The sequence below is a fragment of the Mytilus edulis genome, chromosome 9 (assembly GCF_963676685.1).
Source record: "Mytilus edulis chromosome 9, xbMytEdul2.2, whole genome shotgun sequence".
Lineage (NCBI taxonomy): Eukaryota > Metazoa > Mollusca > Bivalvia > Mytilida > Mytilidae > Mytilus > Mytilus edulis.
The window spans coordinates 17,915,218-17,937,040 of NC_092352.1; the positions used below are offsets into that span (position 1 = coordinate 17,915,218).

At 31.9% G+C, this 21,823-nt stretch overlaps 1 protein-coding gene across 9 annotated transcripts in view; it reads left to right on the top strand.

The window, feature by feature from the left end:
- LOC139487731 (cGMP-dependent protein kinase, isozyme 1-like) overlaps positions 1-21,823 on the top strand; it is an 83,596-nt gene that overhangs the window by 45,892 nt on the left and 15,881 nt on the right. For 4 of the 9 annotated variants that reach the window (XR_011655872.1, XM_071272771.1, XM_071272770.1 and 1 more), the window contains exons 3-12: positions 1,667-2,369; positions 4,767-4,933; positions 11,535-11,648; positions 14,799-14,904; positions 15,438-15,501; positions 15,755-15,832; positions 17,054-17,148; positions 17,729-17,797; positions 18,107-18,184; positions 20,727-20,865. Coding sequence is in view for 8 of the 9 variants with exons in the window: in XM_071272771.1 (XP_071128872.1) it covers positions 1,828-2,369; positions 4,767-4,933; positions 11,535-11,648; positions 14,799-14,904; positions 15,438-15,501; positions 15,755-15,832; positions 17,054-17,148; positions 17,729-17,797; positions 18,107-18,184; positions 20,727-20,865 (1,452 nt within the window). In the remaining variant the exon portion in view is untranslated. The other 5 variants (XM_071272767.1, XM_071272768.1, XM_071272769.1 and 2 more) reach the window with 3 other exon arrangements.

Consider the following 21,823-nt stretch of genomic DNA (forward strand, 5'->3'; position numbering starts at 1 on the left):
AGCCTAGTTAGTTATGCGTTAACATGATGCAATCTTTCATACTTATACAATAAAATTACAAGAATCACAAAACATATTAACAAATCGATTTCAATACTAGTGATTCGAGTATAATACGAATTAATAATCTGCATTGCAAATAGTGCTTTAAATTGAAAAGGAACAGTTCTTTAATGTTAGCAACAAGTATTAAATAGTTGTGAAATGATTTTGAATTTTTAAATATTTTAATCAGAATTCAAATATTATTAAAACATTTCACGAAATTTATTGAGCATACTAATACAGCTGTTTTATGTTCCACTGTGCCGAAGTAAGACAAATACAGTAAATCCGCCTAAAATGTTCTTATAAAATACATGTTGCTCCATATATAATACTTTTGAAAATTAAGACTTCGTTTTGTATAAAGTTGTTATTTTGGAAACGGCTTTCCCAACCAAGTTGCAGTGTTGACAAGTTGATTTGTTTCTCCCAGCAAAATTTCATATGGGAACTTATTTACAACAATGCTATAATATCTGCTGCTGTTGTAACACATATTCTATAGCCTTTATTCTATCAGGAACAAATGCCGAAATATTTCTTCCATGGTATATAATATTTCAGAATGTTTCTCTGTTTTTAAACAAATACTATACTGACAATTCTATTCCATGACAGAGTAACCGCTATAGGGAAAACGGTACTATTTATACTGCCATAGGCGACAATATTAACATTTTCTAAATTTACCACTTTTTAGGATAAAAACCTGGATAAAACAGTTATATGTTGTGTTAGTACTTTATTATTGTGTTTTAAAGATTAAAGCCAAATAGTATCATGACCAACTTCCAACGGAGCTTGTTTATGTTATCCAAGCCCACCGTCATTTTGCACCAAATTTATGAAATTTTACAAGTCTTTTCGAATAATTCTCTAGAAAATATTTCAATAGGTTTCAAAATTTATATTGTAAATATACACACTGCAGTTATTCATAGATAAATAAAAAATATATTGTACCCTTACATCCAATCACAGCGCTCCTAACTTGACTTCCTTCACCTGCCTTGTGTACACAAAAGGCCAACATAATGCTGGGAAAATTAAATACTACCGTTTTCCCTATATATGTATTTTCATGTTGCCAATCAGTAAAAAGATTGACTGATGAATATCAAATTTACTTGGGTCATTGTGCGATTCTTGGCGGGGAAACACCGGCTTATCCTTTGAACATTTCACATTTTTCTGAGAGCAACTCATAGATTTTTAAGCTGTAACTTTTCCCGAACTGAACCTAAGACGATTCGTTACTTTTATTGTATTTGCTATCTGAATCAATTTTTCTATTCCTAAACTTTCAATAATCAGTGTTGATTTTTTAAATTTCAGGTAAAAATATCCATAAATGTATAACACACTGGTTAAGTTTGATAAGTTGTTCGTTCGTTACAACTTTTCATTGATTTCTTATATCCTTCGAGAAAAAACTATATCGTGTGACTACTTATATATAGCCTTGCTTAACCAAACTCAATATCAGAATAGCGTAAGTGTAAACAGACAAGACGACTGGTTTAAATAAATGTTTTGTCTAAATACCGAATAATCGATAAGGATATTCCACAAAGGTGTAAATGGTTCCGTGATAATTATGTCTAACTTTGCTCTTTTTCAGATGAAGGTATACAGCGTCAACTGTCAATTTGTGTTCAACAGGTGTTAAGCCGATGTTTTATTCTGTTGCCTAGCAATATTCTTCTATCAATCAAATCGCTCAATTTCCATACAGCCTATAGAATTAATAGAACCAGTTGACGTAAATACAATACCACAGCGATGCCGTTACCAAATCATAACAGTGAAAGTAATAAGTCTAACACATCAGTATTGAACAAAACTGGCACAGGTAAAACACCTGCATCAAACAGGGCACCAGGTGTCTATCATATTGCCCATGTGGCTCCATCGGGCAACAGGATGGGGAATGGAGCAAGTTCTACTCACATTGTTATAGACGGTGAACAAATAGATGTGGTAAAATTAAAACATTTAGTTCCAGAATTGAGGAAGGAAATTAGGAATAGAGATTCAAAAATACAACGATATGAAGGAGAACTTGTGGAAAAGTGCAAACAGTTGGAAGAAAAAGATGTTGAAATCTGTAAATTACGTGCTGAAGTTGACAAATTACAATCGGTCTTACAAATCAAAGTTCACAAAGATGCAGGAAAGCCGGATATTTTGGCAACGATACAGGAAGATGCAACGATGGCAGGGCAAGAGACACGTACCAAAAAGCAGGGTGTGTCTGGTGAAAGTTCAAACGCTAATCAAAATAGTGAAATATTAGAACTAAAACACCACGAGAAGGATTTCAGGTATATTGTTCATATAGTTTATAGTTGTAGTTTTCTTTTGATATATTTTCATTCATATCAAAGGGTATTATACTCTTGGGAACTGAAATATTACTTTTTTCAATTTCCATAGTCTGTGTATTTCAAAATTATTGTTTTTTATTAATTGAAGATATTCCATGTGAATGGACATCAAATTAAAAATCTATCCACACACATTAAATGTATTTTTAAAGTGATATGGTTTTTTTTCAAGATATCAATTACTGTGCATGTTTGGTCATTTTAGTCTAATAACATCACGCAAATTAGTCTTCATGATGATGAACATATTGCTAAGATTTATGTCTTTGATTTTCTCTCAACTGATCTACTTTTAATCGATCATGGAAAAAGACACTAAGTAAACTAAGTGAATTGCAAACAATTTCTAGAAATATTTTATATATATTTGGTAATAGAAAACTTTAAATCAAAATTGATTATTTTTACTTTAATCAGAAATGTATACCTAAATCATTTATGTTACGAGGCAACAAAATCGACTGCATATAAAATACATGTATAAAAAGAAAAATATGTTACTTCTACTGTTGCCATGACGACACGTCTTGGTATTTCTTTCGTAATGTATATTGGCTACTTTGTACCTATTTCTCCCAAGAATGTTTTCATGACTCCCCCTTTTTCAATAATCGTTTATCTTCTATAAAAGATAGACAAGAGATACCAAAGTGGCAAACTCATAAGTCGATCACAATGGCTTGGCAAAAGACAGAGAACGACCAGTATACAAAGCACAACACAGAAAACTTAAAACTGAGCAACACGAACCCCACCAAACACTGGGGTAATTTCATGTACTCCGATTAAACAGAATCTGCTCCACATGTGATACCCGTCGTCTCATCTCCTATTAAATAATTCTTTAAATATGTACAGTGAAAGGATAAATATCCTCAAATAGCAGTAGCATCAGCATCGAACTCATTATCTCAATATACCTCTTTCAGGGTGATGTGCTTTATTCGTTTCACCATTTGTGTAAAATGCCAATTAAAGCATAGTAATAGTTATAAATTGTGTACAAGTAATTAAAAAATATATATATTATGAAATGACATGAGGGATACACGTTTATTTGCAACTAATTCGCCAGCTTGATGTTTTATTCACAATTTTATGTGACAGTAGTTCAGATTAAGAATCTGCAAATTAGGAAAACAGATTTGCTTTGAGTGCATGTAACCGATATTAATAAAATTGAGAATGGAAATGGGGAATATGCCAAAGAGACAACAACCCGACCATAGAAAAAACAACAGCAGAAGGTCACCAACAGGTCTTCAATTTAGCGAGAAATTCCCGCACCCGGAGGCGTCCTTCAGCTGGCCCCTAAACAAATATATGCTAGTTCAGTGATAATGAACGCCATACTAATTTCCAAATTGTACACAAGAAACTTAAATTAAAAATAATACAAGACTAACAAAGGCCAGAGGCTCCTGACTTGGGACAGGCGCAAACATGCGGCGGGGTTAAACATGTTTGTGAGATCTCAACCCTCCCCCTATACCTCTAGCCAATGTAGATAGGTAAACGCATAACAATACGCACATTAAAATCCAGTTCAAGAGAAGTCCGAGTCTGATGTCAGAAGATGTAACCAAAGAAAATAAACAAAATGACAATAATACATAAATAACAACAGACTACTAGCAGTTAACTGACATGCCAGCTCCAGACTTCAATTAAACTGACTGAAAGATTATGATTTCATCATATGAACATCAGGCATATAAAGTATACTTAAGTGTCCTTACATTAAGTTTGTATCAGTATCATATTTAAGCAAGGCTGTAGCATGTAGTCATTATAGCCAGTCAAGGTCGTTAAAAACATACCATGTTTAAAACAATTTAAATGTGAAACTTGATAAAAAATAATGTGCGAGTCTTTCGTGTTTCCATTAGTTTACACTTTCGAGATGAACACAATAACTCAAAACCCTCAAAACCCTCAAAACACACCAAAAGTAAATACGAACTCAACATGATACTCTAAACTATTTCAGTCACTGGCTAGTATCGATGCTTTGTTGTTGATTTAACCGATATTGTTGTTTTCGCTTTTTCAAAACACACAAAAAGTAAATACGAACTCAACATGATACTCTGAACTATTTCAAACACTGGCTAGTATCGATGCTTTGTTGTTGATTTAACCGATATTGTTGTTTTCGCTTTTCCATACAGTATGAAAAACCCAATTATAATTATTAACCCCCTGACATAAAAGTCTTATTAAGAAACAAAAGATAAACCTCATCTGAAACTATCTTCTCTTGACAATATATATTGAGTTTAATTGCCTTATTTCTATTGAATTTACATATCAATTGTTATCTTATATTGACAGATCTAAGCAACTAATTAAGGATGCAATTCACGACAACGACTTCTTGAAGAACCTTGATTCGACCCAAGTACGAGAGATAGTTGATTGTATGTACGAGAAAAAGATTAAACAGGGTCACTATATAATCAGGGAAGGAGATGCTGGACAACACTTATATGTATCAGCAGGTAAGGTTACAATCTGGTCCCAAGGGGATAGGGAGATCATAAACAGGGAACAGGGTCACTATATAATCAGGGAAGGAGATGCTGGACAACACTTATATGTATCAGCAGGTAACATTACAATCTTTTCCCAAGGGGATAAGGAGATCATAAACAGAAAACAGGGTCACTATATAATCAGGGAAGGAGATGCTGGACAACACTTATATGTATCAGCAGGTAAGATTACAATCTGTTCCCAAAGGGGTAGAGAGATCATAAACAGGGAACAGGGTCACTATATAATCAGGGAAGGAGATGCTGGACAATACTTATATGTATCAGCAGGTGAGATTACAATCGGTTCCAAAAGGTATAATGAGAATAAGAAACTATATTAAATCAGGAGAAAGGCACACCTCTCTCTGTATACGTACTTGGTATAATACAAATTAAAACATAAGATAACAATGAGTACCCCTCAAAAAAGTAAAATCACAAAAAATATTGAACTCCGAGGAACATTAAAAAAGGAAAGTCCCTAAATTAAATAGTAAAATCAAAACTCACATCAAACGAATGGATAGTGAGATTAGGAAGCTATAATAAACCAAGAGAAAGACACACCTCTCTCAGTATACTTACTCGGTAACATACAAATTAAAGCATGATCACTCGAGTAAACGTTCTGTAATTTGTTAATACGATTTATTAATTTTATGTACAAAAAGATCAGAGTTTAGTGACCAAACCTTGTTTATTCATTAAGTTTTGAAGAAGCTACATAATGGTATTCAGTATTATTATAAGTCTAATAATGAAAATCACATTATTGTTATACCATTATACAATAAAGTTATATTGTATTATTAAGACCAAGAAGGTCACTTGCCAATCCCTTTTGTCCATATAGTGATTAACACGATGAACAATTGCATTTATAGTAAAATTGATAAAGAGAATCTCAATATGCGGTTAATGGCTATATGAGTTCATAGCTTAATAAGGAATTTATATGAAAAACAATATGATATATATTTTTTAATCACAATGACAATCAATCAGCAATAAACATAATTTTTAAATCGTAAACACACTATATGCATATTATTTGAATAAATTAGCATTTCATTACCAAAAAACAAAACTACTCCGACTTTTCGTATAAAGAACAACAACTTTTTATAATGGTTTTCAATTTCAATGCACAAGTTTAAAACTATACATTGATCAATCAAACTTTAGTTAAAAATCGGGGGTTTCCTTACGAGTCATGATTTGCTAATATAATTAAAAAACTGGATTCTATCAATGCACCTTTGTTTCTGATTTTCTTGCCGCCAATTTTTACAACAGTTTAATGTGGTTTGAGTAGTATGCTTTTTAGGGAATTATTCATCAACTTGATTTGTTGAATGCAATAAGTAATCAGTTATATGGAAAGAAATCACGGTACAAATCAATTATAAGCCTTCAGTTTAACTTTTAGTCACTTTCAATTGCGGAATTTTGTTTCTGAAAGAGCACCGCCAACAGCTGTTAAGGCAAGAAAAGCTCGTGAAACAAGCATGTGTTGATAGTCATGCCACCGATTACTTTGTTTTTCTGCATCAAAATGATATAGAGTACACTACTACTCTTTTTTTTCTTTTTTAGCCATGGCGTTGTCAGTATATTTCCGATCTATGAGTCTGAATGTCCCTCTGGTATCTTTCGTCCCCTTTTTACATACTTTTCGAATAGTTTTTTTTATCGACGGTAATAGGAACCAAACAGTTACAGAACTCCGTCACCATTTCTCGTATAAACATTTCGACTAAAATTGTTGGTATGAAACTTAATTTTCACTCTGAAGGGTTCGCAAAATCTGTTTGCGATACATGTTTAACAACTAGTTTTCCATTCTGGCGAAACAAGCTTTACATTTTAATCAGAAAACAAGTTCTAAATCCATTGCAATGTAGTGAACATGTAATATTTACTGATTTCTTTATTTTATTGATCTGGAGTAATATTTTTTTTTTCAATTATAAGTAATGACAAATACAAAAAGATGTTCAGTACACGAGTACGATTATTATATCTTATTACCTGAAAAAAAATCTATAACGAGATATTCATACTTGTAATATGTGTAAATTGTTCGCTAATGCGGGGTTCACACATTGCATGCCGATTATTGCCCTCGTTTAACTTTTGACAAATTTTAATCGTGAATGGTTCTGTCAAGGACGGCAGTAAAAATCGTTAATAGTTATCCCATAAGGACGCGTCAGTGTAAGATCATCTCGATGGCCGGAGGCCAGAGGGTGATCTTCACTGACACACCAAGTCCGAATGGGATAACTATTTTACATCCCAGCTGTTTTAGATTAGACGAAAAACCATTTACAATTCATAAAATCTAGTTTAGAACGCCACACAACCATTATAACATACTTTCTATATTACTATATGATGTATACCCTTTATGACCCTCTAACACGATGAGTAGATATCAAACAATGTAAATTCGACCCAGTGGCCAATCGGCCCCACACTATATCGCCACTTTTTGAAAAAAATCGCCCCACTCTTGTAACCGACTCGCCCAACTTTTAAAAAGTGCAAAATCAAATTGAACAATCAGTCTGACTACTCATTTATTTAACGAAAAGGGTTTAATCTCACTGAGTAAAGGTCTGCCAACTCGCCCCAGTTATAAAAATATCTTGCTTCCTTTAAGTATGTTACATTTCTGATAGTTCGTATCCAGTCGTCCTGATGAAGTGGTATGTGTCGTGGCTTGATATGCTAAAGGTCTTGAGTTCGAATCCCAGCATATCCACTGTATTTTTTCTACGTGAATTTTGATAGATAGTCTTCACCGTATATTTAATTATAAGTTTTATAATGGATTTGACATTTCCGCCAAAATGTTACAGACCAAAGGAAAGCATGCATAACAAAGAAACTTAAACTGGGGTGATCTGGTTGGGGTGATCCGGCTCAGATCACCCCTGTTAGAACAAAGGAGCTGGGATGTAATGAATGTGTGACCCCAGCTTGAAAAACATATTTTATTGATACTCAGTGATGAAACATAATAAAATCATATTTATTTGCATTTACTTCTTTTGAAAATAATCATGACAGTTATCCCCTTTTATGCGTCATATCAGACGGTGACATTTATCATCAAATGTGCAAAGAAAACATGATGTAAATGATGACGTGAACGAAATGGAACAAACACAAATATAAATTTAATAAAAACTGAAAAAGTCTCGGCGTTTTAGTCTTTCGAACAACAAATCCAAAATTTATGATTTGTGTTTACTACTGCCAACACCATCAACCTCATGATAGCAAAAGAAAATCGGTCATGTCAAATTTCTAAAAGGTGCAGCGCATAGTGAAGTGTCATTACCTGAATACATTTTTTAATAGCAAAATTAAATAAAGGCAACAGTAGTATACCGCTGTTCAAAACTCATAAATCCATGGACAAATAACAAAATTGGGGTAACAAACTAAAACTGAGGGAAACGCATTTAATATAGGAGGAGAACAACGACACAAAATTAAATTGTAACACACACAGAAACCAGATAATAGTAGAATTACAAAACGACTTTCATAAAAACAAAATACGATTAATATAAGATATTTAAAAATCATTTGCACAAAATTAAAGCCAAAACAAAACAAAGACCTCAACAAAAACGACATGTGACCATATTTGTCTATTTTCAAGATCGTTTTATTGACGGTTAATATTTGTTCCTGCTGGATTACTATCTCGTAAATGTTAAACAAACTTTTATTGTATCCATTTATAAAGTACAATTATCATAGAAAACCGAAGGCGTTACCACACTTTTATAAAAGAGAGGCGACTGATACCAAAGGGACATTCAAACTCATAATCATAAATAAACTGACAACGTCGTGGCATCAAAAGGTCAAAAGACAGTACACACATGCAGTTTATTGCTGTACGCTAATTCCTTTCTTTTCTTTATTAATTAAGATATGCATTGATAACGATCGGCATATCAAAAGGGAATATAATTTGAACGGTAAATCTAACGTTACTACTAGTATATATATAGGATTATAATATACCTGTGCACAAGGACTTATCTCGACCTCTAAATATCAATGGCTATTTGTATCGTAAGGTTGCTGTCTCTTTGATGTTTATCCCATATTTCCTTCAATAATACTCATATTTGAACTTGTTACCATCAAATTGATAAATCGTGCACCTGCAAGTTCGCATTTCATTATTTTTTCGGTAATAAATTAACTGTTATGCTATAAAAAATAATTTTTTTTTGTAATCAATGAACAATTAAGCTATAATGTGCATTTTCCGTTTATTAATTGAAACATTTTCCCATAAAAATCATCAAACCATTTCTTTTTATATTTTCTGCTGATGTGTTGGTAGAACTAATATTATAATGGAAAAAGGTTCGTTTCGTAACAAAATGTTCTGTTAAATAAATAACTGATGTACAAATAATTGATGTATTGCATTATATCTGGGTTTATGTGTGCGTATCAGCAACTAAAACTCCATAAGGGATTTACTACAAATTAATCTTGAACTAATGTCGAAAATTTAAATTGGTCGATGTTAAAAGGTGTTAAAATAATTAAAGTGTTCATATGCTGCACCGCTTGTAAATACTCACACCAAATAGTAATAAAGATCCTTTCGTTTCATTTGATCTGTGAAATTTCTTTAACCTTTCCTGGCTGAGAAAATAGTTTATATTTACATCGTTCTTTCTGTCACATTAGATACTACTCTCACTTGGGGCCATTTTTCATATTCAGTTTCAAATGCTTAACTGCCGACCAATTGTAACTATATTTGAATAGAATCATTCTGATGTTGTCTATCTTAAAAGTCCGATATATTCACCCCTCAAAACTACCCCAATATCTTAATTAGAAATACGAGGCGGGGGACGAAAAGACTACAAAGGACTAATTGCTACACAGCTAATATCAATGTCCATATTAAAAATACGGCAAACGCTCGCAGCCTTTATAAAACATTGATGCAACTTTTACTTTATTACACAAAAAAAACTAAATTGCTACCAATAACACCAACTTAGGTCCAGAAGTAATAGAAAATAGTAACCTAAGCTTAACTAGTGGGTGGACCATTTTAAACAAGACTTCACAGGTGTGTCCTTTCTATTATCTATTATTTCACACAAACACCTTCTTATTCAAAACAACTGTCTAATATACGACACATGGATCGACTCTTTGCTATATTAAACATCTTCTCGTGGGCATTCTTGGTATAAGGCTTAATTGTCAAGCAAGATATACATGCTCTTTGTATTTCAACGTTCATTCACTGACGCATTCATTGTCAGTTTATTTTCGATCTATGAGTTTCACTGTCCCTTTGATATCATTCGCCCCTCTTTTACACTGAGCTTTGTTTACAATTTAAATATTAGCATTTATTCTACTGAAACAAACAAAAAACGATTCCATGGTTCAATCCATCATTTTCTACATTTGAAAATGCCTGTATCAAGTCAGGAATATGACAGTTGTTGTCCATTCGTTTGATGTGTTTTATCATTTGATTTTGCCATTTGATTAGGGAGTCTCCGTTTTGAATTTTCCTCAGAGTTCAGTATTTTTGTGATTTTATTTTTTCTAGTTGGCAAATGTAGAACGTCTCTCCTCAAACGTATTTTTATGTTTTCAGAATTTATTTATTATATGACTGGATGAATTCCGTATTAAAAGTACCGTGTTTAAGTACAATTTGTTGGATTACATTGTTGACATAATCAAATTTAGACAATATTACAACAGAAGCTTTCAATCTCTGACTTTTATATTAATAAACTTCCTGAAATTGTGCATAACTTTGTTAAATAAAAATATAAAGATGTAGTATGATTGCCAATGACAAAACTATCCACCATAAGACAAGTATGTATGCTGCTCTAAAAGCTTTTTGTGAGTCTTACACTCAATATACATTTAAAACCTTCCATAAGAATGTAATGTCCTATATGTAATCAATTTTATCACCACATTGTCTCTCTTGTGTTAATTGTGTAGTTTGAACAATATATTCAAAATATACAAATTGTAAACTTGTATTTTTAAATTTTGATGACTGCTTTTCGACATTCTCATTCATAATTCTTTATTCATTACGTTGAATATGGGACATGGGGGTAGATACTGATCAAAAGTTAAAAAGTAAATAAAAAAATACCAGACTAAGCAGTGGCATGCAGAGGGAGAAGACAAGAACCAATTGCATACAAAAGACAGACTTTTCTTTAAATGAACTTAATAAGTACAAGCATCGTTGTAAATTTGATGCGACTGTTATACAAGTGAGAGGTTTGGCGCTATAAAACTAGGTTCAATCCTCCATTTTCTACATTTGAAAATGCCTATACCAAATCACGAATATATCAGTTGTTGTCCATTCATTTGATGTGTTTTATCATTTGATTATGCCATTTGATTAAGGAATTTCCGTTTTAATTTCACTCGGAGTTCGATATTTTTGTGATTTTACTTTTTTTTTTTGAAACACTGAGATTAATTTACAAATATTCATGATATACCATGTATTTTGTAGATGGTGAGCTGGAGGTGCTTAAAAGTAATAAAGTTCTTGGTAAAATGACTGCAGGTCGGGCATTCGGAGAACTGGCAATACTTTATAACTGTACAAGGACAGCGTCAGTTAGAGGTGAGTATATGCTTGATAAATGTGAAAACCTATAATGACTCTAAATATTTGTACGGCTTTTACAATGTTCTTCCCGCAGAAAGGCCCCTAGTTATGATATATATGTATATATAAGGTGAATTATGTTTTCCCGTCTTCCACGAAAATTGATGTCTCACGTTTCATTAATGTGAATGATGGATTCATTAATTTCAAGTTTCACACCTTTTGTCAGTGCGTCCTATGTACTTATCATTAATTACGAGATTAGAAAATTATAAACATGTAACCCTTAAATGTACTATTAGAAATCATGCATAGTGATACTTTGACTTTGGATATATTCAAACGAAGTCATTCTAAAACATTTTAAAATGTGCTCGTCAAGACATCAAGGAGATGTATTCTTTACTTTGGAGTTCAACGATCAATTGGATCTGTTTGCCATAAACATGTATATATTCGGTAGAGACAAGTTTGGAATATTCCAGTAGTTGCCGTGGTGTCTCGTGATAAGAGACAGAAAATGACAAGGCGCAATCGAGAATCATAAGATTAATACAAACAGACAAAAGAAAGGCAACAGTAGTATACCGCTGTTTGAAACCGTGGCAAAAATAAAAACAGCAACAAAACATTATGGATGTGAACTCAATACGTTGCAGAAGAATTTTTTTTTTACTTTTGTTTCATTGATATTCTTGAAACCATATAAAATTGTATTTTGCCTCATGTCTGTATGCTATTCTCATAACACACAATACATAAAAGGGAATAACTGAACCTATATCTTTTTGTTTCATATCTTTTTGTTAAATTATCTTTTTGAAACCTAATTGCTCCTTCCTATAATTGCTGTCTTTCAATATTAATATCCATTTATCATGAAAGTTAAATTAAAAAAAAAATTAAAATTGTTTGACTTAAAATAAATTGTCATACCGTTCTTTGATTTATTGTAATTTTTCTTTTGTCAATTAGTATATGTTCAGTTTCAAAAAAGTATATTTTGACAGTTATAGGACCTAAATTTACATCTACTAGTTATGTTGTGCAGTATATCAAACTATAGGGTTTTTATTTTGTGTGACAGTTTCAACAGTAGGTTTCCAAAAGTTTATGAATGTCTTACAATCATATCAATGGAAAAAATCTGAAGTTGGTGACTCTAATCTTTTCTTTCGATTCGAAACTTTTCTGATTATAAAGTTTTCTTTCGATCAATAATATGTATGATTCGTTCAATATAATTTTTATTTATATCCCAAAGTCATTACAGATCAATCATTTATATTTAAAGTATGAATTTCTATAGATTCCTCTTGACGTTTTCCTCCGTTTAAATCAGAAACAAATTAGCATTCAAATGGAAACTAACTGATATTGTCATTTGGCACTAGACTGTGTTTGAATTACTAACATTTGATAGGATTCTAGAAACAGACAAAGTCATCCTTTATATCATTTATGGAATCAGTGCTATAATCCTTGAGGTTATCCAATCTGTGTTTATCTTAGATATGACCAATTGAGTTGTGGCGTTATGATACATCCTATTTCACAAGGGTCTTACTGAATTATTGATAAATGCTGTTTATTCTTTAGACTTTCACTGACTTAATTGACCGTTTTTGTCAAAGAAATTAACATCACCATTTAAAGCTAAGTCATTTAAATGTCTGGCAGTTCTATACCCTCGTAAGAACTCGAGGTCGTTAAACACACACTAGCGGCTACCATATTGTCATGACAATCTTAAAGGTGTTCGTATCTCGTTAGCAGATGTAAATTTGAATATAACTTGTTTTTGTTGTTACTATGGATTCTAGTCTTCGTATTTATAATTATTGTTATGCAGTTTTGACTGTAAAACAGACAATAAAATTGAAAATGGAAATGGGGAATGTGTCAAAGAGACAATAACCCGACCCTATAACAGACAACAGCAGAAGGTCACCAATAGGTCTTCAATGCAGCGAGAAATTCCCGCACCCGGAAGCATCCTTCAGCTGGCCCCTAATATTTATATATACTAGTTCAGTGATAATGAACGCCATACTAAACTCAAAATTATACACAAGAAACCAAAGTTAAAAATGATACGACTAACAAAGGCCAGAGGCTCCTGACTTGGGACGCGCAAAAATGCGGCGGGGTTAAACTTGTTTATAAGATCTCAACCCTCCACTTATACCTCTATATGCATGCTTAATGTGTTGAAATGTTCTCCAATTAAACTTGAACATACCAACTCGTAGAGGTTAAATTAATGTTAAATATTTGCTTGTTGTTTTTGCTGGTTAAAACAGACTGATTGTTTTTGAATGTTAACTTAGATGTTGGGTATACGTTCAGGTAACGGCACCAAAAAAGTTCACTCTACAAGTGTTAAAATGATTTAACAGAGATACTCAAAGATATTCCATGAAACAACCAATCCCGGTCTTTGACAATATTTAGGTCTCCTCTGTCACAACATGACCCCATGGATCTTATCTAAACCTCTGATTTTTTTTAGATAATTTTCACATTCTATTTTTGAAAGACTTTCTTAAAGTATAATATATGAAACAATTCCTTTTTATCAACATAACCCACTAAAAAAATAATTTTGTTAGGTTATGTAAATTCTTATGTCGGTACTATACTACATTTGTTTGCGATTTTGCCGGGTCACTTTTTTCTCGATAATAACGTATGTGATCGTTGCCGCCTAGTTGGTGTATCTAGTTGGATTTTTAGATTGCTCTAGAATTATAGTTATCAAAGGTACCAGGATTATAATTTAATACGCCATTCAGTCACACAACCCGAATTAGTCAAAACAATCACACGAAGCCATCAGCAATTTTGTAATCTGCGATCAAAGGCGATGAATCCGCTGCTTATATGTTTGCTCCCACTAACCCCAACTCTTATCAGCCGATAACTTTGAAAATGAAATATTTATAACTGTATAGCATATTTAGATATGCTATTTATCTATATTAGCAGCTATTTCCAAGGCAACGATTAAATGTGTTCGAATGTATACTAATGGGTAGTTTAGTTTGGAATATTATTAAATCGTATTTTAAGATATTAAATATACATGTCTTGGCTACTATTGATGTTAACTCCATATATATTTTTGAAAGATTGTAAGTAAATTCAAAATTTAAACTATTTCAGCTCTGACTGATATCAAAGTATGGGTTCTAGATCGACGTGTTTTCCAAGCTATTATGATGAAAACTGGTTTACAACGACAAGAAGAAAATATTAAATTTTTACGAAGGTAAACTGGAGTGTGATTATAATGAAACTAATGAATATTTGGTGTAGAAATAAACACTTACAAACATGTGTCGATCATGACCGTGAGTAAAAAAAACTTAATGTTTCATTGAAACCCTAAATAAAGGCAACAATAGTATACCGCTGTACAAAGTTAAAAAAAACTTGAATTCAGAAAATCTAATAACAAGTGATAATATGTAACTGGTAATGAGCGTTGTCAAATAGAGGCAACAGTAGTATACCGCTGTTCGAAAGTCATAAACCGATTGAGAGAAAACAGAACCGAGGGAACACATTAACTATGAGAGGAAAACAACGAAACAACAAAAACACAAAAGTGCAACAAAAAACCAAACGACAATGTAACACACACAAAAACGGACTATAAGATAATAAATGACGCTTTTATGGCAATGTTAAATATAACATTAAAAGATAAACGTCGCATGACAGGACTACAGTACAAATAAATGCATGAACAAATGTTTCAGTTTCTAATATATTAAAACATATATCATTTCATTTTAATAGTGTTCCATTGCTACAAAATCTTCCAACTGATAAATTGGCCAAGATTGCTGATGTTCTTGAAGTGGTAAGTTTTTCTACATAAACTTGCAACCTCATCTTCATTTCAATTTACTTAAGTATGCATATGATATGAACTAAGAGAAGTGATGAAATCAATTCATTTGCTAATCAAGCATTTAAAATTTAGGCATCAGTTTACTTCACTCTTTAAAATTTGTTCTATCTTGATTCAACTTTTGTGGCTTTTTTTTTTTAAAAAAATTCCATTGGATTGGATGAATGAAATAACCGAACTCCTCATTGCTTATACATTACAGGACTTTTATCATGAAGGAGATTTCATTATCAGAGAAGGTGCTGTTGGAGATACATTCTTCATTATTAATAAAGGAGAGGTAAACATTTGTATATCGTTAAACATACACACACACACACACAATATAAAGTATATTATGTATGTTATAAACGTTATTCGAGTTTGGCTATTCTATTCGTCCTCGTTGGTTACTTCATCTCGTCAACATTTTTTTTTTTTCGAATTTGGCCTCCATTGCGGATATTCCTTTTAAGAAAGCGCATTGATATGGTTATATTTATAAATTTACTGTTTACAAATTTTTGATTTTTTTTTAAATACTAAGGCTTTTCTACCTCAGGCATAGATTACCTTAGCTGTATTTGGCAAAAATTTTAGGAATTTTGGTCCTCAATGCTCTTCAACTTCGTACTTTATTTGGCATTTTTAACTTTTTGGAATTCGAGCGTCACTGATGAGTCTTTTGTAGACGAAACGCACGTCTGGTGTATATACTAAATTTAGTCCTGGTATCTATGATGAGTTTATTTACAACCACTGGGTCGATGCCACTGCTGGTGGAGATTTATTTCCCCGAGGGTATCACAAGCCCAGTAGTCAGCACTTTTTGTGCTGACATGCATTGTCATTGATTTGGTTATTTTTATAAATTTACTGTTTACAAATGCAAATGTTTGATTTTGTTTTAATACTAAGGCTTTTCTACCTCAGGCATAGATTACCTTAACTGTATTTGGCAAAAATTTTAGGAATTTTGGTCCTCAATGCTCTTCAACTTCTATCTACTAAATTTAGTCCTGGTATGTATGATGAGTTTACTTGCACAAGAAAATTACCACTGTTTAATATTTTTAACATTCTTGAGAAAGGTTAAAGGGCGTTCCTAAATCAAGTTTGTAAAATATACAATATCTGCAGCAAATAAATAGAGCTTAAATAAAACAAAAACAAAAAAAGTTTTAGTTGAAGATTCAATGACAAGGACAGTCCAGTGTTTGAAGTATCTTCCGTATTTTATTGATATTTTGCTAAACTTTTTTGAGCTAATTCATAAATTAAAATTGAACGATCTGTTTGTTAGCCTTTACAACAAACAACATATAGTTTTCAAAGATATTTAAAAAAAAACACACACTTTTGTTTTCCTATCGTAAATAATCATTCTTGAGCAATGACAAAAAGCAAAACATTTTCCTAATTTTTGTAATAACTGTTTTTCTAAATCATGGTATAAAGTAGTCAACAATCTTAAGCTACAGAACATTTGAATATACGAAAATATATTAAAAAAATATTTTAGGTTCAGGTAACACAGAAGATAGCTGGATTTGACGATCCAAAGGAAATAAGACGACTAGACCGAGGTCAATATTTTGGAGAAAAAGCTTTGCTCAGGTAATTAAACCGTTAAATCTTTTCAAATGTTAAAAATAGAAACATTTAGTTATGGATGGACCAGAACAAAAAAGAACTGCAAATTTATTCTATATGTTTTGTTACCACTCATTATTGGAAAGTGGTCTAAACCAAGTTGATAAGGAAGAGTTTCAATAATGTTCATTCACTCTTTTCAAGCATTTTTACGTTTCCGTTTTCCATACCATCAAAATTTATTAATCCATTCGCTATACTATTTAAAGTCATGTATTATTGTAGTGTGAGTGTTACAAAAAATGCAAATATTTTTATAAGGCTGTTATCTTTGACGAGTTTTTATATGCCTGAATAGCTAAGTTTTACCATAAAGACTTTCTATTAAAATATTTTTGTTTATATTCTATTTAACTCTTCAGTAATATACTGCTTTTAAATCCTTGACTTCTCGTTCTCTTATTCGTCGACAGCTGTTTCCTATGCAGTGACCTTAATCAAGATCATACTCGTTGAATATGGAAAATATATATATAATACTTTGTTCTTAACTTTTTCTAACTTCTGATATATATTTATATTCGTCTTATTTACTTCATTTCAGTGAAGACAGAAGAACAGCAAATGTAATAGCATTAGCGCCTGGTGTAGAATGCTTAACCGTTGACAGAGAGTAAGATATTCTATTTTAATAATTTATTTAAATTCTTAAATCATATTCTTTATATTTATCCTCATTTTGTGTATGCTTTCTAAGAAAGGAAATGGAATATACATAGATATTTTAACACTGTAATGGACCCATGAAGAAAATTGTATTTTTTTTTTTTTAAATACATGATCACTTTAAATTATATCAGTTGGGGGAAATACACATATAAAACTATTGAGTAAGAAGATCTAGTAAAAAAATTGTACAACTATTATTCTATACCATAGACCCTATGAATTAATAATAATATCTGTTTTCTTTTTTTTTAAGATCATTTAATTCGCTGATAGGAGACTTAAACGAGTTGAAAGAAAAAGATTATGGAGATGAAGCAAGAGGAGCACAACGGTAATACTAGTATTAGATTTCGTTATATATGACATATGAACATCAAATATGTCATTAATTTCATTTTGTTTAATTTTTAATTGCTGTGGAACCACCGAAAACGCTTTTGTGAAAGTGAATAGTTTGTGTTAAATGCTAACCCACATAAAAAAGACCACTTTTAAAAAAATATTCATTGTCACTTTAAAATGGTTATCACTATTGGAGCATTACTAAAAGATTTTCTACAATGTACATTTTAATAAATTTTAAATTGTGTATATAGGTCATCGAAGAAAACAAACTACAACGGGAAATCACGAGATTTGCTTTGGAATCGTCTACGGTTACACAAGTAAAATGTTAACTTTATTCGCATCTCTTATTCTTCTTTGTCAGTCTTAAACTGCAGTAGACCGCATTATTACATATATAGAAAAAAAAACAATAAAACTGCCTTCAATTAAAAATTCATTATCGTTTGAAACTGCATGGGAATGGCTGTTGCATATCTTTTATAATTACTATTTCAATCGGTACAAAGACTGGCAGTTTTGTTATGCTTTACCTTTTTTCTTTTGTTTCTTCAATTTCTATTTATTTTGGAAGGGTTTTTTTTATCGGAAATTGCATGAATTTTTGTTTGTTTTTGGTTAATAAAATGATTCCTCTCTGGTATACTCATCATTATATTTTTGTCATATTGCTAAAAACTATATATACAAATATATTTTTGTTTATCATATTTTACAAAAACACAAAACTAGATTCTAACCTGACAATATTTGAGTTGTTGTTCATTAGAATAAAGTAAGCTTGCCATTTTTTGATATTTCTAATGATATCCTCAATCGTTGTGAAAGACAATTCAAAATGATAACGAAAGGTTAAGTGTGAAAAGCACATTTTAAGAGAAAGTAAACAAAAATACCAACAGGCAATCAAAATTTCACCTGTGTGACGAAAGATATTTTAACAAATCATCAGTCCACAAAACACTACAAATAACCTTCAATATTATGACATACCCATCACCAATATCATGTGATTAACTCAGGAACTCCAATAGGGTAGCTAAGACGCACGTTTAGATGTTTAGAACAAGAATCAGTCTGGCGATTAAACATATATGTGACACAGATATAAAGGTCATTATTGTTCGTAAAATGTACGAAGAGATGGACGACTTTACTTTTCAAAACCATCAGTTCTTTATTATAAACAGCAACTATCTGACAATGAATTCATAAAATAAAAAGCAAGCCCTTGAATACTGTACCAACCCGAGAGGTTTTAAGGGAAAAAAATTAAATTGATAACTTATTATGCTTGTATAGACCAAATTCTCACCCTCTCATCAGAAAACGTATTAATTGGAATGTGTAATATCCCAAACTAATACATAACACAAACAAGTTAATAACAAAAACCAATGAATGCATGAATAAATATAATGCAAGAAGATAAGAACTACATATCAGTTAGTATGTTTTTAAATCTCTTTCAATTTTAAAGATTCTAGTTAAACCATACCGTTACCGAGAAGCCTTTATAGATATAACGGAAAACATTAGAAGCAATTTCCTCAAAATAACCATATAAATTTCTCGATTTATTGATCCTTAATAATTTACTGCAGATTTGTCTTTTAGCGTAACGGTTTAACATGCAAAATATGTGTATTCTCCTTTCAAATCAAAGCTTTCTTAATTTTGGAAGCAATTCAGAGACATAGATGTAGGTCGGGAAGGCAGCAACGTTAACATAAATGGATTTTAAAACATAATTAGTTAGAGCTAATTGACCTTGAACATTAAAAGGCACCAAGACACTATATTGAGCAATCTTTTGAAATATTAACTATTTCAGTGCGCAACACACGTGATACATTATGCAGGCAACGTAAACATCATTCATCTCTATTGATAATATAAATGAGACAGATATCAGGTGGCATGATACTGATTTCTGTATGAACTTTCATTACGTCTGTGAATGCAGAACAAAAAATTGGAAGGTCAAATACATTCAACGTGCGTATGTTTTAATAAAAAGAGTCAGACAGAGCAGCCAAAAACTTTGATAAACCTGTCTTCTTATTTTAAAATTTATTAGCTTAACATTTCCAGTGAATAAGAAGCATTTTAATTACACCAAATGGCATCTGGACTTGTAGTTTCCTCGGATAACAACAGTCCGCCATCAGTTGTTAAACATAAACAAATGACAAAGTTAAACAAATGAATTATATAAGATAATGGTCTATGGGTAAACAAATAGCATTGCACAGCATAAACTTGTAGGTTTTCAAATAATCAAAACACAATGCAAGACACAAACATGGTATAATGACGAACAAATAACATTCACATGCATTTGCACATTGATTCAGGAATAGACAAATATCATTGAGTGACAATAACCAACATTGTTGACCAACAAGTAATAATAAGCGACAGATATAATAATAGATAAATTAGTTATTTTTGTTTCTTCTAAATTTGTTTCGTACTATATGACGCTTTTATCAAGAGATAATTTATATAAATAATTTATTTTGTAGAACTAGTGGAGGCAGTGGTTCAGATGTTACTTTATCGCCGGTCCGTGATAAGATGCAGAATGAATTTTCATACATAACGCTCGATCAATTAGAAATAGTTGCTACTTTAGGAATGGGCGGATTTGGTCGAGTTGAATTGGTGAGTATGCTCTTTTAAGAGGAATAACGACTAATAGTTATCAAAGGTACCAGGATTATAATTTAGTACGCCAGACGCGCGTTTCGTCTACATAAGACTCATCAGTGACGCTCATATCAAAATATTTATAAAGCCAAACAAGTACAAAGTTGAAGAGCATTGAGGATCCAAAATTTCAAAAAGTTGTGCCAAATACGGCTAAGGTAATCTATGCCTGGGATAGGAAAATCCTTAGTTTTTCGAAAAAATCAAAGTTTTGTAAACGGGAAATTTATATAAATGACCACATTATTGATATTCATGTCAACACCGAAGTGTTGACTACTGGGCTGGTGATACCCTTGGGAACGAAACGTCCACCAGCAGTGGCATCGACCCAGTGGTGTAAATAGTTATCAAAGGTACCAGGATTATAATTTAGTACGCCAGACGCGCGTTTCGTCTACATAAAACTCATCAGTGACGCTCATATCAAAATATTTATAAAGCCAAACAAGTACAAAGTTGAAGAGCATTGAGGATCCAAAATTTCAAAAAGTTGTGCCAAATACGGCTAAGGTAATCTATGCCTGGGATAAGAAAATCCTTAGTTTTTCGAAAAAATCAAAGTTTTGTAAACGGGAAATTTATATAAATGACCACATTATTGATATTCATGTCAACACCGAAGTGTTGACTACTGGGCTGGTGATACCCTCGGGAACGAAACGTCCACCAGCAGTGGCATCGACCCAGTGGTGTAAATAGTTATCAAAGGTACCAGGATTATAATTTAGTACGCCAGACGCGCGTTTCGTCTACATAAGACTCATCAGTGACGCTCATATCAAAATATTTATAAAGCCAAACAAGTACAAAGTTGAAGAGCATTGAGGATCCAAAATTTCAAAAAGTTGTGCCAAATACGTCTAAGGTAATCTATGCCTGGGATAAGAAAATCCTTAGTTTTTCGAAAAAA